The 19039-nt window shown below is 43.8% G+C and overlaps 1 protein-coding gene across 9 annotated transcripts in view; it reads left to right on the forward strand.

The window, feature by feature from the left end:
- Positions 1 to 11782: 11782 nt before the first annotated feature.
- The window catches only part of ZNF606 (zinc finger protein 606), a 31752-nt gene continuing 24495 nt past the window's right edge, over positions 11783 to 19039 (forward strand). For 4 of the 9 annotated variants that reach the window (XM_062177440.1, XM_062177443.1, XM_062177442.1 and 1 more), the window contains exons 1-4: positions 12629 to 12830; positions 13089 to 13170; positions 14192 to 14248; positions 14729 to 14817. In XM_062177440.1, the coding sequence (XP_062033424.1) occupies positions 13140 to 13170; positions 14192 to 14248; positions 14729 to 14817 (177 nt within the window). In that variant the 5' untranslated portion in view covers positions 12629 to 12830; positions 13089 to 13139. The other 5 variants (XM_062177435.1, XM_062177437.1, XM_062177439.1 and 2 more) reach the window with 5 other exon arrangements.

Here is a 19039-nt window from a genome sequence, read left to right on the forward strand (position 1 = left end):
GTTATGGCTCATATATTTGGGTCCCTACCACCCACATGGAGATGAGGATTGAGTTCCAGGGTCCTGGCTTTGGCTTGGCCTAGCCCTGGTTGTGTGCATTTGGGGAGCGAACTAGCAGATGGAAAATCTCTCTCTTTCAAATAAATAAAACCTTTTTAAAATGGATTCAGTGTTGTAGCAGAAACCAAGGAGAAATAGAAATTAATCTAGTGATCAAAAAAGTAGTTAGAGAAAAATTATTTATAAGCAAAACAGGGAAGGATAAAAGCAGAAAATACATGATAAAAGGTGACTGACAGAAATTCCAAACTAACTTAAGAAAAATGACATAGAAATTTGCAGCATTGGGAAGGAAAAGTGAGCAAAGCAATAATATCAAAAAGTTTGTACATTTTTTGTTAATACACTTGAAAAAACTAGGTGAAAAAGTTTTCTGGGAAAATGGTTATAATCCTAAAAAATTTAATATTGAATGAAAAAGAGAAAACCTAAATTAACTAAAAGTTTTAGATTACATTGAAAATTTTCTCAAATAATTACATCACAAAAATATTCTAAGCCCAAGATATTTTACCAGTGATTTTTTTTTTTCACCATTCAGGACATAGAAAACTCTTGGATACATAGCTGTTCCGGAACATGTAAAAGCCTGGACATTTACTTTTTTTTTTTTTGTGACAGGCAGAGTGGACAGTGAGAGAAACAGAGAGAAAGGTCTTCCTTTTCCATTGGTTCACCCCCCAATGGCCGCTGCGGCCGGCGCCGCAGGCGGAGGATTAGCCTAATGAGCCGACATTTACATTTTTTTGACACCATTGTGTCAGAGCCCAAAAAAAGAAGTTAAAGGCCAATATCTTTCAGGAAAAATGATGCAAAAATTGCAAGTCAGATACTGCCAGTAAATACAGTTCAGCTAGTATACCTGGACTGGAAACATTCACTCCAGGATCATGACATTATAATTACAATGCTCCATTTTAATCAGGCAATTGAAAAAAAGTCATGTCAATAATTAATGAGAAGGAAGCTGATAAATTATATTACTTCAGGAAGAAAAAGCCCTAGTAAGTCAGGAAAACACTTTTTATATTATGATGGTTTCAGGCTTAATGGTGATGCTAGAGTTCAGGTTGCACACTACGGCCCACAAGCCAAATCTGGCTGACTTGTTCATGTAAATAAAGTTTGATCAGGACACATACACACACACGCACACAAACTTTCATGTTGTCTATAGCCACTTTCACACTATTAGGAAGAGCTGAGTAATTGTCAAGAGATTGCAAGGCTGGCATTTGGCACAGTTGTTAAGATGCTACATGGATGCCTGGGTTTGAGACCCTGCTAATGCACACCCTGAGAGGCAGCAGGTGATGGCTCAAGTAGTTGGGTCCTTGCCACTTGCGTGGGAGGCCTGGATTGAATTCCTGACTCTTGGCTTTTAGCTGGCCTAGTCCCAGCTATTGTGGGCATTTGGGGGAATGAACCAGCTGATAGATTTCTCTCTCTCTCTCTTTCTCTCTCTCTCTCTCTCTGCTTTTCAAATATAATTAATTAAAAGAGATATGCAGTGTTTGAAAAGCCAACTATGCACCGTCATTCTTTCAGCAGGAAAGATTTGCCAATCTCTGATGGACAGCTATTGCCATCCCACTTAGGAAAGACCAAGGCAGGGTTGCTCACTAATCCTTATGTATGAACAAGCAGTTCAGAAAAGGAGCAAACGGACAACAAATACATCAAAAAGTAAATGAACTAAAAATCAGAAATGTAAATAAAAATTTTAATATATATTTGGGTAGCTATTATGAGGTAAGCAATATCCCAAGCACTTAATCTACATAACTTCATTTAGCACAAGGATCCGAGTAAAGCAAGTACTATGATCTCCATTTTACAGATGCAGAAAATGCAGTCTAAAGAGGTTAACTGGCAGAGATTTTTTTTAAAGATGTATTTGAAAAGCAGGGAGGCAGGGGCAGAGAGAAAAAGAGAGAGAGGTCTTTTGTCCACTAGTTCACTCCCTGGATGGCTGCAACGGCCTGAGCTGTGCTAATCTGAAGCCAGGAGCCGGGAACTTCACATGGGTTCAGGGGCCCAAGGACTTGGGCTGTCTTCCACTGCTTTCCCATAGCAGAGAGCGGAATTGGAAATAGAGCAGTCGGGACTCGAACCGGCACCCATATGGGATGCTGGCACTGCAGGTGGTGACTTTACCCACTATGCCACAGTGCCAGCCCAAACTAGCAGAGATTTAAAGACAGTGTTGGACACAGGCATAAATAGTGGGGAAATGGACCCTTTTGGTCAACACCCACAAGCAACCACATAGGTACACCCTATTTGTAGGAAAGTTAGATTGGAAATGCTCAGAGGCAATGGCTACTCAAGAGCTGAATCAGAAATTTCACTTTGACAATTCTTTCATGGAAATAACTGACCAGATATGAAAAAACGTGGTCACAAGACCTTTTTATAGTATGGTTTATAATACCAATATACTAAATGCTCATCAGTAGGAGAATGTTTAAATAATTATGATGCAGAAATTAAATATATTGCTGAGAGAAAATCAGGTTCATAACAACAAGGATGGTCCCAACTTTTATAAAATTATAAAATTCTCCTAGGGGAATTGTGGAAGAATGTCACCCTTAAGGTAACATTGGTTATCTATGGTGCCAAGATATTAAGACATATTTGCTCTTTGCCTTTTCCTAGGCGATTTTGATCTTACAATGAATGAGTATCATATGAATTAAAAACAAAATTATTTCCATCAAGGAATAATACTAAGATGGCAGAACCCAAAATTTTCACTATTATTCATCACTGGATAGAAAAATAAAACACAGGTCGTTCATCTGTGTGTAGCCAAAGATGTATGCCCAGCATGATTACAGTGGGAGATTAACCCAATGCACAGAAATCGGTGTGTTTGTATTTTAGAGACACAGATTAAAAGTGTCTACCAGGAAGCACACTTGCTTCTCACAGGCCAGCTGTGTGGGCCTCAGCAGCTGTGCCAGAAAGGCCAATCCTCCATCTGGGAATCTAGAGGTAAGGACTGGCTGACCAAGCCAGAGACGCAAGCCTGGGTTGTGGTGTCCCTTATTTGTCAGAAGTAAAAATGCTCCCATCTGTAGATTTCAAAACAGAAACATAAGACAAAACCAAGATTCAGCTGTGAATTCAAAATAAGACACAAGGGAGGCGGCAAGATGGCGGAATAGGCAGGGAGCACACTTAGTCCGGGGGGAGAGAAAGTTTAATATAAGTGGAGATACTGCAGGGTCAAGGAAGAGTAGGGGATGAAACAGCAGAGGAAACCCTTCCGGAACTAGTGATTCACAGTGGACCTGCGTGGAGAGCGTGGGAGCCCAAGTTCGGGACACCAGCAGCAGACTCAACACACCAGCGCTGGGACGCGAGGTGAGCCGAACCTCCATAGCCCGAGATACCAGCAGGCAAGCGGAAAGAGGAGGCTAGAGGGAACGAGGCTTGAAACTCCGTGGGGAAAAGTTCACCAGGCTAACTAGAAGAGAGAGAAAAAAAATTAAAAAAGTGACTGATACGGACACAAGTTTCTCTCTCTCCGCTCACCTCTCAAAGGCGAGCAAGACAGAGCAGGCGCCATTTTGGACATACGTCATAAGCAGGGCGACCTCAGGTCTGCACCAGCCCTGAGCCTAGCAGAAAAACCTGACTCTGTGGGGAGGGGTGAAATAACAGGAGATTAGCATCTAACTTGGCAACCCAGTGGGAGACTGCAGGAGAATTGGAGCCCACACTGAGGGCAGCAGAGATTCCCTGTGTGGTCCTTGGGAAAGAGCTTCCGATCTCTGGCTCCTGTGGGTATATCATTTGCCTGCTAACTACCTCCAATTACGTTCAGCTGTGCGGAATTACTTCCCTTTTAAATCAAAAAAAGAAAGAGAGGTTTACCACACCTAACCTGGGAGTGTCATCCTTGACACACCCTCAACCCTGAGGAACCAAACACAGCTCTCAGTCCACACTCATCTCAAGCCTCTAAGGCTCCACTGAAAGCAGACAGTCCACTTAATATAGAGCCATAGTGTAACAAGAAAAAACACCACAGTGAAGAAACCAAATATCTCCAACATGCCAAACAACAAACGCAAAAACCAAGCTAACAAGAACAAGGAAGACACTATGACGCCCCCAAATGAAAAAGACACCCCAATTCAAGATTATGAAGATGATGAGATCGAAGAAATGCAAGAAGCGGATCTCAAAAAATTGATAAGAACATTAAGAAGTTCTCAAAAACAAATTCTTGAACTACAGAAATCCTCACTGGACAAGATAGAAAATCTCTCTCGTGAAAGTGAAATATTAAGGAGGAATCAAAATGAAATGAAACAACTAGTGGAACAAGAAACTCTGATAGTGACTAGAAATCATAATGAAATGAAGAGTTCAATAGATCAAATGACAAACACATTAGAGAGCCTTAAAAACAGAATGGGCAAAGCAGAAGAGAGAATATCAGACTTAGAAGACAGAGAACAGGAAAGGAAACAGGCAAACCAAAGAAAAGAAGAAGAAATTAGAAATCTAAAAAATATTGTCGGGAATCTACAGGATACTATTAAAAAACCCAACATTCGGGTTCTAGGAGTTCCTGAAGGCATGGAGAGGGAGAAAGGATTAGAAGGCATTTTCAGTGAGATACTAGCAGAAAATTTCCCAGGTTTGGAGAAGGACAGAGGCATCTTAGTACAGGAAGCTTATAGAACCCCTAATAAACATGACCAAAAGAGATCCTCACCACGACATGTTGTAATCAAACTCACCACAGTGAAACATAAAGAAAAGATCCTAAAAGGTGCAAGAGAGAAACGTCAGATCACTCTTAGAGGATCTCCAATTAGACTCACAGCAGACTTCTCATCAGAAACCCTACAAGCTAGAAGGGAATGGCGAGACATAGCCCAGGTACTAAGAGAGAAAAACTGCCAGCCCAGAATACTATATCCTGCAAAGCTCTCATTTGTGAATGAAGGTGAAATTAAGACTTTTCATAGCAAACAGAAACTGAAAGAATTTGTTGCCACTCATCCTGCCCTGCAAAAGATGCTTAAAGATGTCTTACACACAGAAACACAGAAACATGGTCACCAATATGAAAGAAGGTAAAGGAAGGAAACCTCACAGCACAAGATCACAGGAAGCTCAATTTCTCTTTGACACAGAATTAAACTCTGATGCTCTGTTAAAGCAATGTGTTAAAGTAATCTATTATGTTCTCTTGATGTCTGTTAAATTCTAATTGTTCAAAAACAGCTGAATTTTTATTAAGAGCTATGGGTTATTTAAATATGTGCTTTTTTCAAAAATTTGAATAATCACCTTGTAACAATGATCAAATTTGGTCTATGTTATGTCATGATTTTAAGAAATCTTATTTCAACCAGATATTTTGGATTTTGAGCCTTCTTGGCATTCTTGACAGGCATTCAAAAAATCAAAGTTTCAAACAATCTGGTCTCTAAAATTTCCAGTAAATCCTGGACTTTGGTTTTTCCAGTTTGGGCCCAACTGAAAAAATCGAAGGACCTATGTCTCTCATCTTATAGAGACACCAACTAATCAGTCTATTTGGAGTATATTAGAAGTACTGTCAAGATGTGATGAGGTACCAGACTTTAAGTTTCTATAATGGAAAATGCTATTAATACAAATGTTTGAGAATTAAAAAGTCTAATGATCTTGTGTTACTAGACATGATAGTTATCTTAATGAGAAAGCCCCAGAGGCTTAAAGGGTTAAATACTTGTAAAATCCTACAGGTGCTTTCAAAAATACTGTGAAGTAAGCAAGTGCCTCTTGTTGGTTGATGAGTTTATAATTTTAAACATGGCGACTTACAGTCTTTTGTCATCCATAGTTATATATGATTTGCTGCTCATAAAACTAAAGCGTTGTTGGTTCTGTGTTTAGCTGTCCTCCTATAGGTTCCTATGGACTTTTTCCAGCCACTTTTATTGTATTCAGTACTTTGGGATGGCTCTGTAAACAGATGAAACCAATAATGTATTAACAGTACCAACTGAGAGAAAGTATGGTTAACTGAGGTTACTAAAAAGAAAAAGCAATTCAAATCAATAGGCAATCTACAAAAAGAGTTAAAGATTTTAAAAGCTATTATTAAAATTGCTATATTGGTCTATTATGCTATATTATATGTGTGTACATATTGTATGTCCACATGGGGAAATTTTATTAAGAGTTTTATTTTAAATGGCTTATAGATAAGATTGTCCATAAATTTAAGCTGCTAAAATCAATCAAAGATACATTTTAATTTGTGTGACCTGAATCTGTGTATCATATGTTTTAAACGTGTTGGTAGAAAGAAACTAAAAACATTTTAGATGGTTGTGCTTAAGTTTACTGGCTAAACAAACTACACCATGTTAGATATTTAAGAGGTGTTTCCAAATACATGATTCTTAAAATTTATAGGAGGCATTGGACCTTCTGGTAAATGTTTTCTTAAGTTGTTATCTAATGGTTGAAACGGTTTGCTAAGTATTCATGTGATATTGCTATTGTCAGCAAGCGATCTAGGACTTGCTCCCTCATTTCTCTATTCTAAGCCCAACTTGTTCTTTCATTTCTCTATTCTCTTCAAGGTAGGAAACTAATTCTATTATGAAGGAATCTGTAGGATGCACAATTTAATCTTTAGACCTTATAAAAGAGATGGCTAACATTTTTCTGCAATAGCATAGCCAAAATAAGAACTCAAATAATAATCTCATAGCTAGATTCACTTCGCCATCAGCGAAGTATACAGTAAGTAGAAAAAACCTCCCTTTCAGACTGAAGGGAAAGAAAGTTTTAAAGTGAGAATATAATTTTCCTCATGGGCATTGTCTACCTTAGAAAAACTACTACAGAACATGCCTGTGACTATAGACTTGTCGTTCAGGCCACCGAAGATTAGAGATGGGACTTGGGCACTCCCTTGACTTGCATCCTCTGGTCTGCTTTAACACAAACCAGGAGGAAAAGAAAGCTTGGCATCAGAAGCAATGGGTGGCAGGCCTATTAATGGCTGATCTGTACAGTGATCTGCCCTCAAGGAGACCCAACAGGCCAGTCCACTGCAGTGGCTTTCAATGTGGTAAGCCTGGGCTTCAGCAGAAGTCAGCTTGTGAAGAGCCCTGGCAGCTCTGCCAAGAGTTGGATCACTGGAAATGGACCTGCCCTGGAGTCGAAGGATGCCCAGGGCAGAGCCACAGATCTTATTGGCTCTAAGCTGAAAAGCCCTTCACTCAGCCCAACTTCCAAAGTGACCACTGCAGCTGAGGGGATGGTCAAGTAGGGTCAGCAACATTGCAGGCAGAACTGTAAATTTCTTGTTAGAGATGCCACCTGCCTTTACCTGGCCAGCTCTCCTCCCAGGCCAGCCAAGTAATGAAAGTCAACAGAGTGCCTTCCCCTAGGAGGTTCACACCTCCCTTAGGATATACCCCATGTGAAGAGATAGATAGGTCTGGGCCTCTGAATTTACAAGGCCTAAAGCCCACCAGATTATTATCAAGCCCCTTCTATCAGGTTCTATTTGCCTCTCAATCAGAAAACTTAATTGTAGCTTAGACAGCACCTTTCTTAGCTCCTCTAATAATGACTCTGTCCTTTGTTCTAGGCCCTGTCTAGTGCACTTGGGCCTCATTCCTTTGTAATCATAACCTCTACTCTACCACCAATGGCTCTACTTCCAACATGTGTGTACTGATGGTCCTCTTCCCCACTTAATGCTGTATAATTGTTCAAAGCTGGTAAATGCCACTCTTACGATCATTGGTTACGATCCTCACTCTGTCTTTTATGACCTTGTCTAAATACTATCAGAGTCGGCAAACTTGGAAGGCTTCCATAGCCTTGGCAACTCATGACGACAGCCTAGGATGGTTACTGGCGCCATAAACTAGAGTGTCAATTTGTTGGGTCAACAACAGGAGCCACTGTGCACTTGCTCCTCATGTGGGATCTCTGTCCTTAATGTGCTGTACATTGTGATTTAATGCTATAACTAGTACTCAAACAGTATGTTTCACTTTGTGTTTCTATGTGGGTGCAAACTGTTGAAATCTTTATACTAAATTGATCTTCTGTATATAAAGAGAATTGAAAATGAATCTTGATGCGAATGGAAGGGGAGAGGGAGCGGGAGAGGGGAGGGTTGCGGGTGGGAGGGAAGTTATGGGGGGGGGGGAAGCCATTGTAATCCATAAGCTGTACACTGGAAATTTATATTCATTAAATAAAAGTTAAAAAAAGAGAAATTATACATTTAAACAAAGAGAAAAAAAAAACAAAAACAAAATAAGACACAAAAAAAGTTACCTGATAGAAACCCTCCAAACCCACAACTTAATTTTCCTGACCCTGAATAAATTGTTCACTCTAGTACAATATTAATCCTCAATCCTTGTACATGACCTTTGTAAACATCCACCTGGACATACTGTCCTTGAACTTCATATAAATGGGATCATATAGCATTTATCATTGTGTTTGTGAAGTGCATCCAAATTGTGTGTATACATGGCTCCCTTTCCCCCTTTTTTCTTTTATATACTTTTTAAAAAAAAAGATTTTATTTGAAGGGCAGCACAAGAGAGAGGCCTCTCTTAATCAGCTATTCACTCAGTTCAGCATCCTAAATGGCTATCCTGTCTTCAGTCTCACGTCCTACAGTCCCTTCTGTACACTGGCTGACTCACTAATTCATTAAAATTCACATACAGCCTCATCACTTCCATGCCTAAAATCTTTCAGTGGTTCCCAACAACTTACTAACATAAACATAAAAACTTGCAATTCTCCTCACACCATATTTCTCCTCCCCGTCTTGCCGATCTCTGACAGTCTCCACTCCTCAGATTTAAGTGACTTACCTGTCTCCCACCATGCTACCAAGCCTCTGCACACACTTTCCTCTACCTGAGAATCTCTTCCATCTGACAGATACTCAGCCAAGTGCATTCTGTCAGGCAGTGCATTTTCTGGGGCCTTCTCTCCTCTTCCTAATAGAGCTGATTCTTTGTTTCTCTGAAAGCCATGCACACACCACAGCCCCACTCCTGAGCCACTTTTATTCCAGTCTTCCCTTGTCTGTCATCCTTTGTATACTGTGGATCTTCAGTAGCCACAGACAGGTCTGACTTGCCTTGAGTGCTTCCACAGCTGGCTCACATGGTGGGCACTCAATATATGCTCAAAGAAGCTTGCTGGGTGGCACATCAAAAGTGGATCACTCACTGAGGCAGCCTGCATGGGAAGACACCCAGCCCAGATCAGTGCAAACCCTAGGGGGGGACATGAAATTCTGGGGGGAGTTCAGCTCCAAAAAAGGTAGAAAGGGGACTCTGAGAGTGAAACTGAGTGCCTTTGGTGCAGGCCTCACAGGCCATAGTCTCTCTGCCTTAGCTTGCAGCTCCTTTGTTTTCAGTTTGATGACTGTAAGTCCATCCCTTACTGAAGATTAATTCACTAGACGGAGAGAGTGGTGCACAGATCAGGCTGATCCCACAGGACCCCAGATCACAAGACTCAGAATTCGATTATCTGCTGTATAACTAACCTAACTCCATTCTGAGATGTTTCACAGGAACCCCAGGCCCCGATTAAACAAAGGAATAGCTATCTGCCCATAAAACTCAGGCAGATGGGCACCCACTTTGCCATCATAGCATTCTCAGAGCACACTGGCCATACTGTTGCCAATGCATCCGAGACAGGCTGGGAGTGCTGTGAACCGACCCCAGACCTGCACACAGGTGGATCATACACTGCTCAACCCCAGCTTCAATCTGTAAGGTTCCTTACTCTTAACCCTTTGGGAAGGCTGGGTATTAAGCAATGACTGGCTAGAACCCCTGACTCTTTTGCAAATAGACATGATAGGAGACACAGACACAGAGTGAGCCCACCCGCCCGTGTGCTTAGTGATTTCCTAAGTGCCTGCAGTGGCCTGGCAGGGCCAGAGTAGAAGAGAAAACCCCAGAATTCAATCCAGGTCTCCCATCTGGGTGGTAGGAACCCAATCACTTGAGCCATCATTGTTGCCTCCCAGGGTCTGCATTAGCAAAAAGCTAACTCAGGAACTGGAGCTGGGTATCAAACTCAAGTGCTCACATATGGAATCCAGTTGTCTTAGTTGGGCTAAATGCCTGACCCGCAATGCCTACTTTCCCAGGTCACACTGATGTGATTGGCTTGCTGTACATCGGGGAGAAGACCTAGATGTTGGGGTCCTGCAGGACCGCCCGGGGGTAGTGCGGGCAGTTTCTTCTTATCAGCTTAAGCAAGCAGGGCGGGTACGGCAGTAAAACCTTGGTATGTCATAACAGGATAAGGGGTTGGGGAGTTTCCGTCCTTCCTTATTCTAAAGATATCGCATGCATTGCAAGCTTAGCCAACTCATACAGAAGCAAGAAAATGCGGTTAGCCTCAGTTCCTCCATTTTGTCCCTCAGTTAGCCCTTTCATTCCCTCCTCTTGTTTTTGTACTGATTTTAATCTTAAAATTTTACGGGGCTTTTCTTAGTTTAGCCATAGAGTCCCTGATGACCCCTGAATGATCAGTGTAGAAGTAGCACTTTTTTTAGGGCAGCAAATAAACCCTTTAAAAAAAAAAAAAAAAAAGTCCATCCTCCTTCTGTTCTGCAACACTACTTTTGAAAGTGATGTTAAAGACTGTTCTAGCTTACCGATGGTCTGCTCTAGGTCCAGTATATCGTTTTCTATTGCCCTATTGAGGGCCTGCTATTTCTGGCGTTGATTTTTTTTTTTTTTTTTTTTGCAAGAGCGGCGGTGCTGTTCCCACACCTGCCGCAACCCCCTTTTTATTTAATTGAGAATGGCCTCTGTCTTAGGTTGCCCTCAGTCATTCCTGTCCTTACCCGTCATTGGTAACTCTGGCAGCTTGGCCTAGAGCCCTGTCTTAGGTTGGTACAGGATGCTGAGTGTCTTACCCGTCTTTGAGTACCATTCCAGCCTGACATTAGGTGAGAGATGAAACATACAGCCAAATATCAATTATTTTTGATTACAAAGGAGGTTTGGTAGCAAACTTGAACCAATTCTTCGGCTATATTGGACAGTCCAGTAGTAGTAAGATTGTTTTGGTCACTAAACATGCAAGCCTTCACAGTCCACAGTTATTTCCAAAGGCCAGTCCAGGAACACTTACTACTGATACAGCCACGGCAAGGACAGTGGCCTCTCCTATTAGGATGACGTTGAAAAAAAAAAAAAAAAATCACACAAGCTCCATCATCTGGAGAAAAACTTGCGAACAATCCCTAAGGTTCTCAGCAGTGGGGCTTCGCAGGCGAGGGGACGCTCTGAATTAAGTTCCTCATCTTAAAACTAAAAGGCCTAACAACACCCACATTCGCAAATCTTGTAAATATCGACAGCCCTCAGAGCCCACCGCGAAATGCGGTTCCTAGCAACAGCCATTTCGCGGACAGGTGCAAGGGTCGCGACTTACTCCCGCCCCACCAAAGTTCGCAAGGGCTCCGTGTCGGGACGGTGTGGGGTCCACAGTGGAAACCCTGACCTCGCTAGGGGCCGCGACACGAGCGCCCCTAGGCGCTTCCCGGCGGAGCGGAGTCGGGACTTGGGGAGACGGGACTTGGGGAGGAGCAAGTCGGCACCCAGCATGGCGGCGCTTCCGGCAAGGCCGGACGTTTGTCGCCCTGAACTACAACTCCCAGCAGGCCCCGCGGCGCGTCCTGGTGGACGCCGGGCGAGCGACCGCCATTGTCCGTGGCTGAGGTGAGGCCTTCGCCCGGGCTGTGGGACTGCTGCCATTACACCCACCCCCGCGGAGAGACCAGAGGCTCGGCGAGCGGGTTGGGGCCGGAGGCGTCTGCGATTGGGGCCGGCGCGGCGCCAGGACAGGTCCTGGGCTTGCGGTCTCCGCGCTGTCGCCCTCGGCCCTCGACCCTGCCTTCTCCCAGCTCAAGGCTCCCTGCCTCGTCCGGCCCGGCCAGGCGGGCCCCAGAGGTCCCTGCGCTCCGGTCCTGGCCCTTTGTCCCCACGGCCGCGCACAGAGTTGCTAAGTGCATGGCCAGGCCGGACTTCGGCTCTGGACCAAAGCCGAAGGAAGAGACGCCGAGCCTGCAGAGTCGCCTGCGGAGGGGCGGGGGGCGGTGGCTGCCAGCTAGGTAAGGCCGGCGGCTCGCTGGGCGCGCTCCCGGAGCCGGTGACCAGGCCGTTGTGGGGACTGGTAACCCCGCTTCGTTCCCCAGCAGGCGTCTCTCGACCGGGCCTGTTTGCGTAAAGCGTCGGAAGTGGGTTGGGAACAGCCTCAGGTTCTTTTACTATGCAGTGACCGGGAGATGTCAAACCGCACACAGCGGTTTTGGCGTAGGTCGGTCCTGGTGATCTTGGCGCTAGTGCGCATGCTGGTGCTTGACCCATAGCCCCAGGCGTCCGTCAGACGGGTCTGGAGACTTAACAGACGGGTCTGGAGACTTAACAGACGTGGAGTTGGGAGCCTGGGCGCCAGACCTGCGTGTGACTGCACAACCACATACGGGCTGAGCTTGGTAGGTCTTGCAGGTGGGTTGGGGGCGGGGAGGCAGATAAAAGTCCATAATGTTCACGACTTCATTTTAGAGTAGGCAGTTCAGTGGCTGTGTATGGTCAGAAAATTGTGCCTTTCTAATTCCAGAGCGTTTCCATCACCTCCAGAAGAAACCCCAGCACCCATTAAGTCGCTGTCCACTTCCCCTTTCCCCCAGCTCTGTGCAGGCACTGACTGCACAGTGAGGATTGCAGGTAGATTTTACAGTTTTGTCAAATCAGTTGAAAAGGTCCATCAAAGTTGTCTGGCTCTCCCCTGGGAAAGTTCACCAGTTTTTAATCTCTAATCTAAGATCACACTTTTTGTCAGCTTATTCAAATTATCTTTCATTTCTTTGTGGGAATTCTGCCATGTTTTTGACCTGTATATTAATACTATTATTTTTTAATGCTCCCTGGGAGCCCTCTTTGTTGTCACTGGCTCTTATGTGAGAAAACTGGTTTTGTTTCTAGGTTGGGAGTTGTGCTCCTGGTCTGGCAGTTGGTAGAGAGCAATCTTCCAGGATGGCAGCCATCAACCCGTGGACTTCCTGGGGTGAGTCTAGGTTCCGTTTCTTCCGGACCTCTCCAGTTGTCACCTGCTGTAGCTGGAGAAGGACTGAGGGTTTTGGGAGCAGGAAGTGGTACAGAGTTAGAACTGTTTGGAGACAGGGCAAAACTGTTGGCACTGTTTGGAGATGGGAAAACTGTCAGCATAAACAATAGTATTACTTCTGTATAAAATACAGTTGGCTCCTGAGAAGTGTCATTGGCTCCAGAGATTTTTCTGTGGTTTGTGTGTTTTTTAAAAAAAAATACATACAAATCAAAATACTATTTTCTGTTACTGTATTTTTTAAAAAAGATTTTATTTTGAGAAATAGAGTTACAGACAGTGAGAGGATGAGACAGTGACAAAGGTCTTCCTGCCTCTGGTTCACTCCCCGAATGGCCACAATGGCCAGAACTGCGCTGATCTGAAGCCAGGAGCCAGGAGCTTCTTCTGGGTCTCCCACATGGATGCAGGGACCCAAGCACTTGGGGCATCTTCTACTGCTCTCCCAGGCCATAGCAGAAAGCTGGATTGGAAGAGGAGCAACCGGGACTAGAACTGGTGCCCATATGGGATGCCAGCACTGCAGGTGGAAAATTAACATACTGTACCACAGCGCCGGCCCCTGTGGCTGTATTTTTAAACTCTATTATTGTTTTCACTTATATAGCATTGATCTATAATTTAAAAACAATGTTAAATAGCAGTGTTATATCAGTCTTTTTATTCATTAAAGACTTCAAGGGAATATCAAGATTTTTAAAAATGAGATGTTACTTTTTTCAGTTATCTCTTAAACCATTTAAAGAGCTGTATTTTTAGTTGTCCTGTGGCTACATCACATCAATACATTTTCTGACAGTGACCACCAGTGCATTTCCCGAAGTTCATGTTGAACTTTTTCACATGCCCTTGGGCTCATTCATAGAACTTTGTCATGCGCGTATGTCAGATAATCCGCTTTTGCATTTTGTTATCTTTAGTCTACATTTAGTGACAGTTGTAACCTGATCCTTCTGTGCAGGTGCCTTTACAGACCAGACTTGGGGGATGGCAGCTGTTGACCCGTGGCCCTCCTGGGGTGAGTCAAGAGCATATGTCCTCGTCACCCACTTGGCTGCCATGTTGCAGTCATCTGCCAGTGGTGGTGGGGTTAAGAGCTGGGGACTGGGTTGGGCTTTAGGGCAGAGGATTTGTGGCCCAGATCCGTTTCTGTGCAGAGTAGAAACAAGGAGGGATCATAACACACAGGGGGATAAAATAGTGGTGACGTCTCCAGGACAGGATGCATGAGAATTAACCTGGCCTGGAAGGCTGTGGAATAGATAGTGCCTCTTGGAGATGGTGCCTTATAGTATAGGGGACAGTGAGGTATGCATCTCTTCAGGCCCATTTCTTACCTTCTGTGAGCCCCATTTTCTTCATCTGTGGAAAGAAGTGGATCTTCTTGCCTGAGGGGTAGGGGCGGGGCAGATCCTCCCAGCTCCCCAGGAGGAAGGGCTTATATGGGTGAACATCTGACTGGGAGAGCTGCCTCCGTAATTTCTGTTTCTTCCCCCAGCTCTGTGTCCTCAGGACCCTGCCTGGCACGTGGAAGGGAGCCCTGAGGGAGAGCAGAGGGCTGCCAGGCTCCCAGCGGCCCGTGTCCAGGTGAGATGGGGCTTCCACATTTTCCTGAAGGATGGGTGTTCCAAAGGATAGGTATTTGGCTTGTCCCAGGCCATGTTAACTTGATGTAATTCCTCAATTTACAACATTAAGAATTTAGGCAGAGAAGAAATTAGCTGCAAGTTAATGTTTCCTGAGTGTAAGCAGAGAGATTTCAGGCACTTTTCCCTGACTTAGTGCCTCACTGATAACCAATCTGTCCACAGGGTTGTTTGGGGGACAAGGAGTAACCTTCTTGGCTGGCAACCTCTTTCCTCTCTCCTCCTCCCACCTTAACTCACATATTCAGCTCCTGATTTAGGATAATGCTCTGCTGTGAACTCTGTGCCTACTGTGAGGGGAGTAAGGACAGGTGTGAAGAGCCTGCACCCTGAGGAGCCCCTAGACCCCAACCTAGATTTGTTCAGTCACTAATGATACCTCACAGCTTGCCTGGGGCTGCACCCGCTGCGGGACACAAGAAGCCTCAGACATTTGGGGAGCCCTGAGTCTTGGGGGGCTCAGTCCAGCTGTCTTGGGAGATGAGAGTCTGCATAGATTTCAGTGGGGCACAGAGCACTGAGGTGAGCCTGGTAATCAGGGGCTGACTTCTTAGACCAGCAGAGGTATGTCTTGGGCCAATGGGGAGGGAGGGAGGTGTACTATATGACCAGTGTCCAGATGTAGACTGACCCCAGTTAAATTTTAGACTGGCATGACTAGGATAAACCCAGCCGGGCCCTGAATGCCTGCTGCAGGGCTGGGACTCCATCCTGCTGGTGTTGGGAACAGGAGGTCCACAGTCCAGAATGTGGTTGTACAGATGCCTCTGTGGGTATTAGGGAAGGAGGCTTTGGGAAGCTTTTGTCTGACCCATCCATGAGACTGGGGAGGAGAGTGAAAGCAGAGGCACATAGAAGGGAGTTGAAGCAGGGGACTTTAAGACTTGGCACAACTGTGGCTCCTGAAACAGGACAGTGGAGTTAATGTGGGAAAGGTGCCATCTCCCTTTATCCTGCTCAGCCTTCATACCAGAGGTAGCCACCTAAGAATTTTTTACAATAGTTTTATTGAGATACTGTTCACATGATATAAAGGCTTTTCTTTTAAAGTATACACATTGGTCTTTAGTCTATTCACAGAATTGTGCAACCATCACCAGTATCTTAATTCTAGAAGACTGTCATCACTCCAGAAAGAAGTCCAGTACCCATTCATAGGCATTCCCTATTCCCTGTGCTCCCAGGCCTTAGTAACCACCAATCTGCTTTTGTCTCTGTGGGGTTGCCTGTTTTAGATGAATGGAGTCATGTAATATGAGACCTTCTACTTCTAGCTTCTTTCACTTAAATGTGAGCATAATGTGTTCAGTGACCATCCAGGTGTAGCCTGCAACAGTATTTCTTTCCATGACTGAGAAACAGCCATTTTAAGTCCCTGTTTTCAGTTTCTTAGGATTATCTCCATATTTCTAAATGGAAGCTTTTACTACTTAATCTTTACATTTACTGTGTTGATTTCCTGCGAAGAGAAAGAAAAATAGTTTCATTATTTAGATATTTTAGTTGTAAGTTAAAAATGAATCAAAATGTGAAATAATGTGATATTAAAATTTTTTTAAATTTCGTCTCTCCTTAACTTTATGCCTCCTGTAAATTAAAAAAAATAATAAAACCTTTCACAGATTCTGACAGGTGAAGTGCATCGTAAGTATGAACTGCATATGGCAGCGCTGCTGTCCCCGGGAAGCAGAGGGCTTGAACTGAGTGGTGCAGGGTGGTAGTTGTTTGGCATTAGAATTTGGGTGACTGTGAAGTTTACTGCTGTTATAATGTATATATTCATTTTTAGTTTCTAAAACAGAAGCTAGGCTAGGCTGAAAGACGGGCCCTGAATCATTCTCCTGGGACAGAAGTTAGCTGTAATAAATTACTGTGAAGAAACCCGATTAACTGCTGTGCTGCATTCTGCTGTTAATTTATGCAAGGGTTTCTGAGAATTATTAGAGTTAATGCTGAGAAAATAAAACAGAATTAAAATAACAACACACATTAATGTCTGAAGAGTTGTGATTTCTGAGAACATGTTCCTGGCCCCCTCCCCACACTCTGGGTTTTTTTCTTATGGGAAACTTGGACTTGAATCATGTGAGTTTTTAATTAAGCAAGGTCTGATCTTCAGGAGCACAGGTGAATCCCATGTCCCTGTATTATTCTTTCCAAATTAAATTTTGACTGAAATAAAGCATCCACCTGAGAAATATCAAGTACTGTCATCCCTCATTGTCTGAATAGTGCATTCTAGGAACCTGTTTGATAGTGAAGTTTCAGCCAGCAGAAACCTAGATACAGTCATTTCGAGGAATAGGGAAAGATAATAGTAGTGATGATCCTCCAGTCCACTTAAAAACCCCACCAGTCTCCTCAAATACAGAAACACTCTCAAATCCCTCTAACAACCCACCAAGGATTTCTGCTTGACAAACACACATAAAAAGCCAGTAACACTCTGCACCCATCCCTGGTACTACTCAGGGATGTGCAGTCTAGTTAACATTTCCCAGATCTGTAAAGAACTTGCTCTGAAGTAGTGAATTCTACCACAAAGTCCAACTGACATTGCCTCAGATTTGATAAAGAGGCCAACTTTGAGGAAACTCAGATAATGAGCCATCTATCAAGATCCTGTCAGGCAACCAGCTGAGAGCCATCTCGGCACTGTTGGCCCCTCTCAGCCCCTTGCAGAGTTTAAATGTGCAGTGGATGGGTTAGCAGATTCTGAGAAGTGCTCTAGAATGCTCGGATGGAAGCTTGTATGTGTGTACAAAGTGATTCTGTGCAAGAATGCTTTCAAGAACTTGGGTGAGCCCTCTGCAAGTCGTTCTAGCATGTGATTGAAAATCTTCAGTTCATTGGGTTATCCAGTGGGACCCAAGGGCCTGCTCCTCCTCGGGAGTGCCTTTCTGTGTTCTGCACCCTCACCTGCAGCGTCAGATAACGGAAGCATGTGTTTCCTTGTCAACTTGTACAGGGCCCTTCTCCACAGCTGGTAAGACAGATGCTTGTCTTCTACCATTTCTTCCTTCCAGACTCTTGGTTTTTCATTTTTCTTGGCAATTCTGGGCTAAAAGTATCCATTGTGTCCTTTACCATCCCTGAGTTGAAGCCTCCACAGTTTGTGGGTCCTGACGCTGGGGGCATGTTCAGCTGACAGGTCTTTTTTCTGACTGCTTTTAGTTCACATTCCTGGTTTAATAACCTTGTTTTCCATTCTGCAAATGTTTTCTAATTCTAAATTTTATTTTGATAAATTCCACAATTACAGAAAAGCATATAAAGTAACTAAGCAAACATCACCCCCAATCACTCTGAACAGTTCTTAGTGTTTTAGTAGCTTTTTTCCTTTTTTATGTAGTCCACAATCACATTCTCACCCTTTCTCAGAGCAGCTGCTTGTGGATTCAGTGTGTATCATCTCATCCATTTTCATACTCATACAAAGGTAAACTTGTTTTTAAATAAATGTTTTGCTTGTTTTTTACATGTCACTTTTCTGTAACTTCTTTTGTTAAACTTTGAGGTCCATCTCTGATGATAGTTAGACCAGATTTATTCCCTTTGCCCTGCCATGTAATACTTTTGGAGAGGTGCACTTGTGTCAATGTTCATCCATTCCTTTATGGATGCTTACATGTACTCCCTCCCACCACTGTGTTTGCTATTCCAGCCAAAGCTGTGTGAATGTTCCTGTGGTTCCACTTTGTACATGTGGAATTGTATCTAGGCACACCCATAGAAGCTCAATTTTGCTGAGTTTTGGGTGTGAGTTTTCAATATTGCTAGTGCTGCCACATGGCACTCCAGTGGGACAAAGTCACTTTTTTTACTTTTGTAAGATTTATTTATTTCTCTGAAAGAGTTACAGAGAGGCAGAGGCAGAGAGAGAGGTCTTTCATCCACTGGTTTACTCCCCAAGAGGCCACAACAGCCAGAGCTACGCTGATCAGGAGCCAGGAGCCTCTTCAGGTCTCCCACATGGACTTGGGCCATCTTGTACTGGACAAAGCCACGTCTTAATCTGGGAAAAAGCCCCCATTTCCCTGCAGCTTTGCCAGCACTGGACAAATTTTTGCTTAGCTAAAGACCAGAAAAAGCATATTGTGTTATTTTGTTTAATTGCTTGTGATTGATACTTTTATTGGCCATCTGTATTTCCTTCCTTAGAT

Source organism: Lepus europaeus, chromosome 19, assembly GCF_033115175.1.
Source record: "Lepus europaeus isolate LE1 chromosome 19, mLepTim1.pri, whole genome shotgun sequence".
In the NCBI taxonomy this organism is placed as follows: Eukaryota; Metazoa; Chordata; class Mammalia; order Lagomorpha; family Leporidae; genus Lepus; species Lepus europaeus.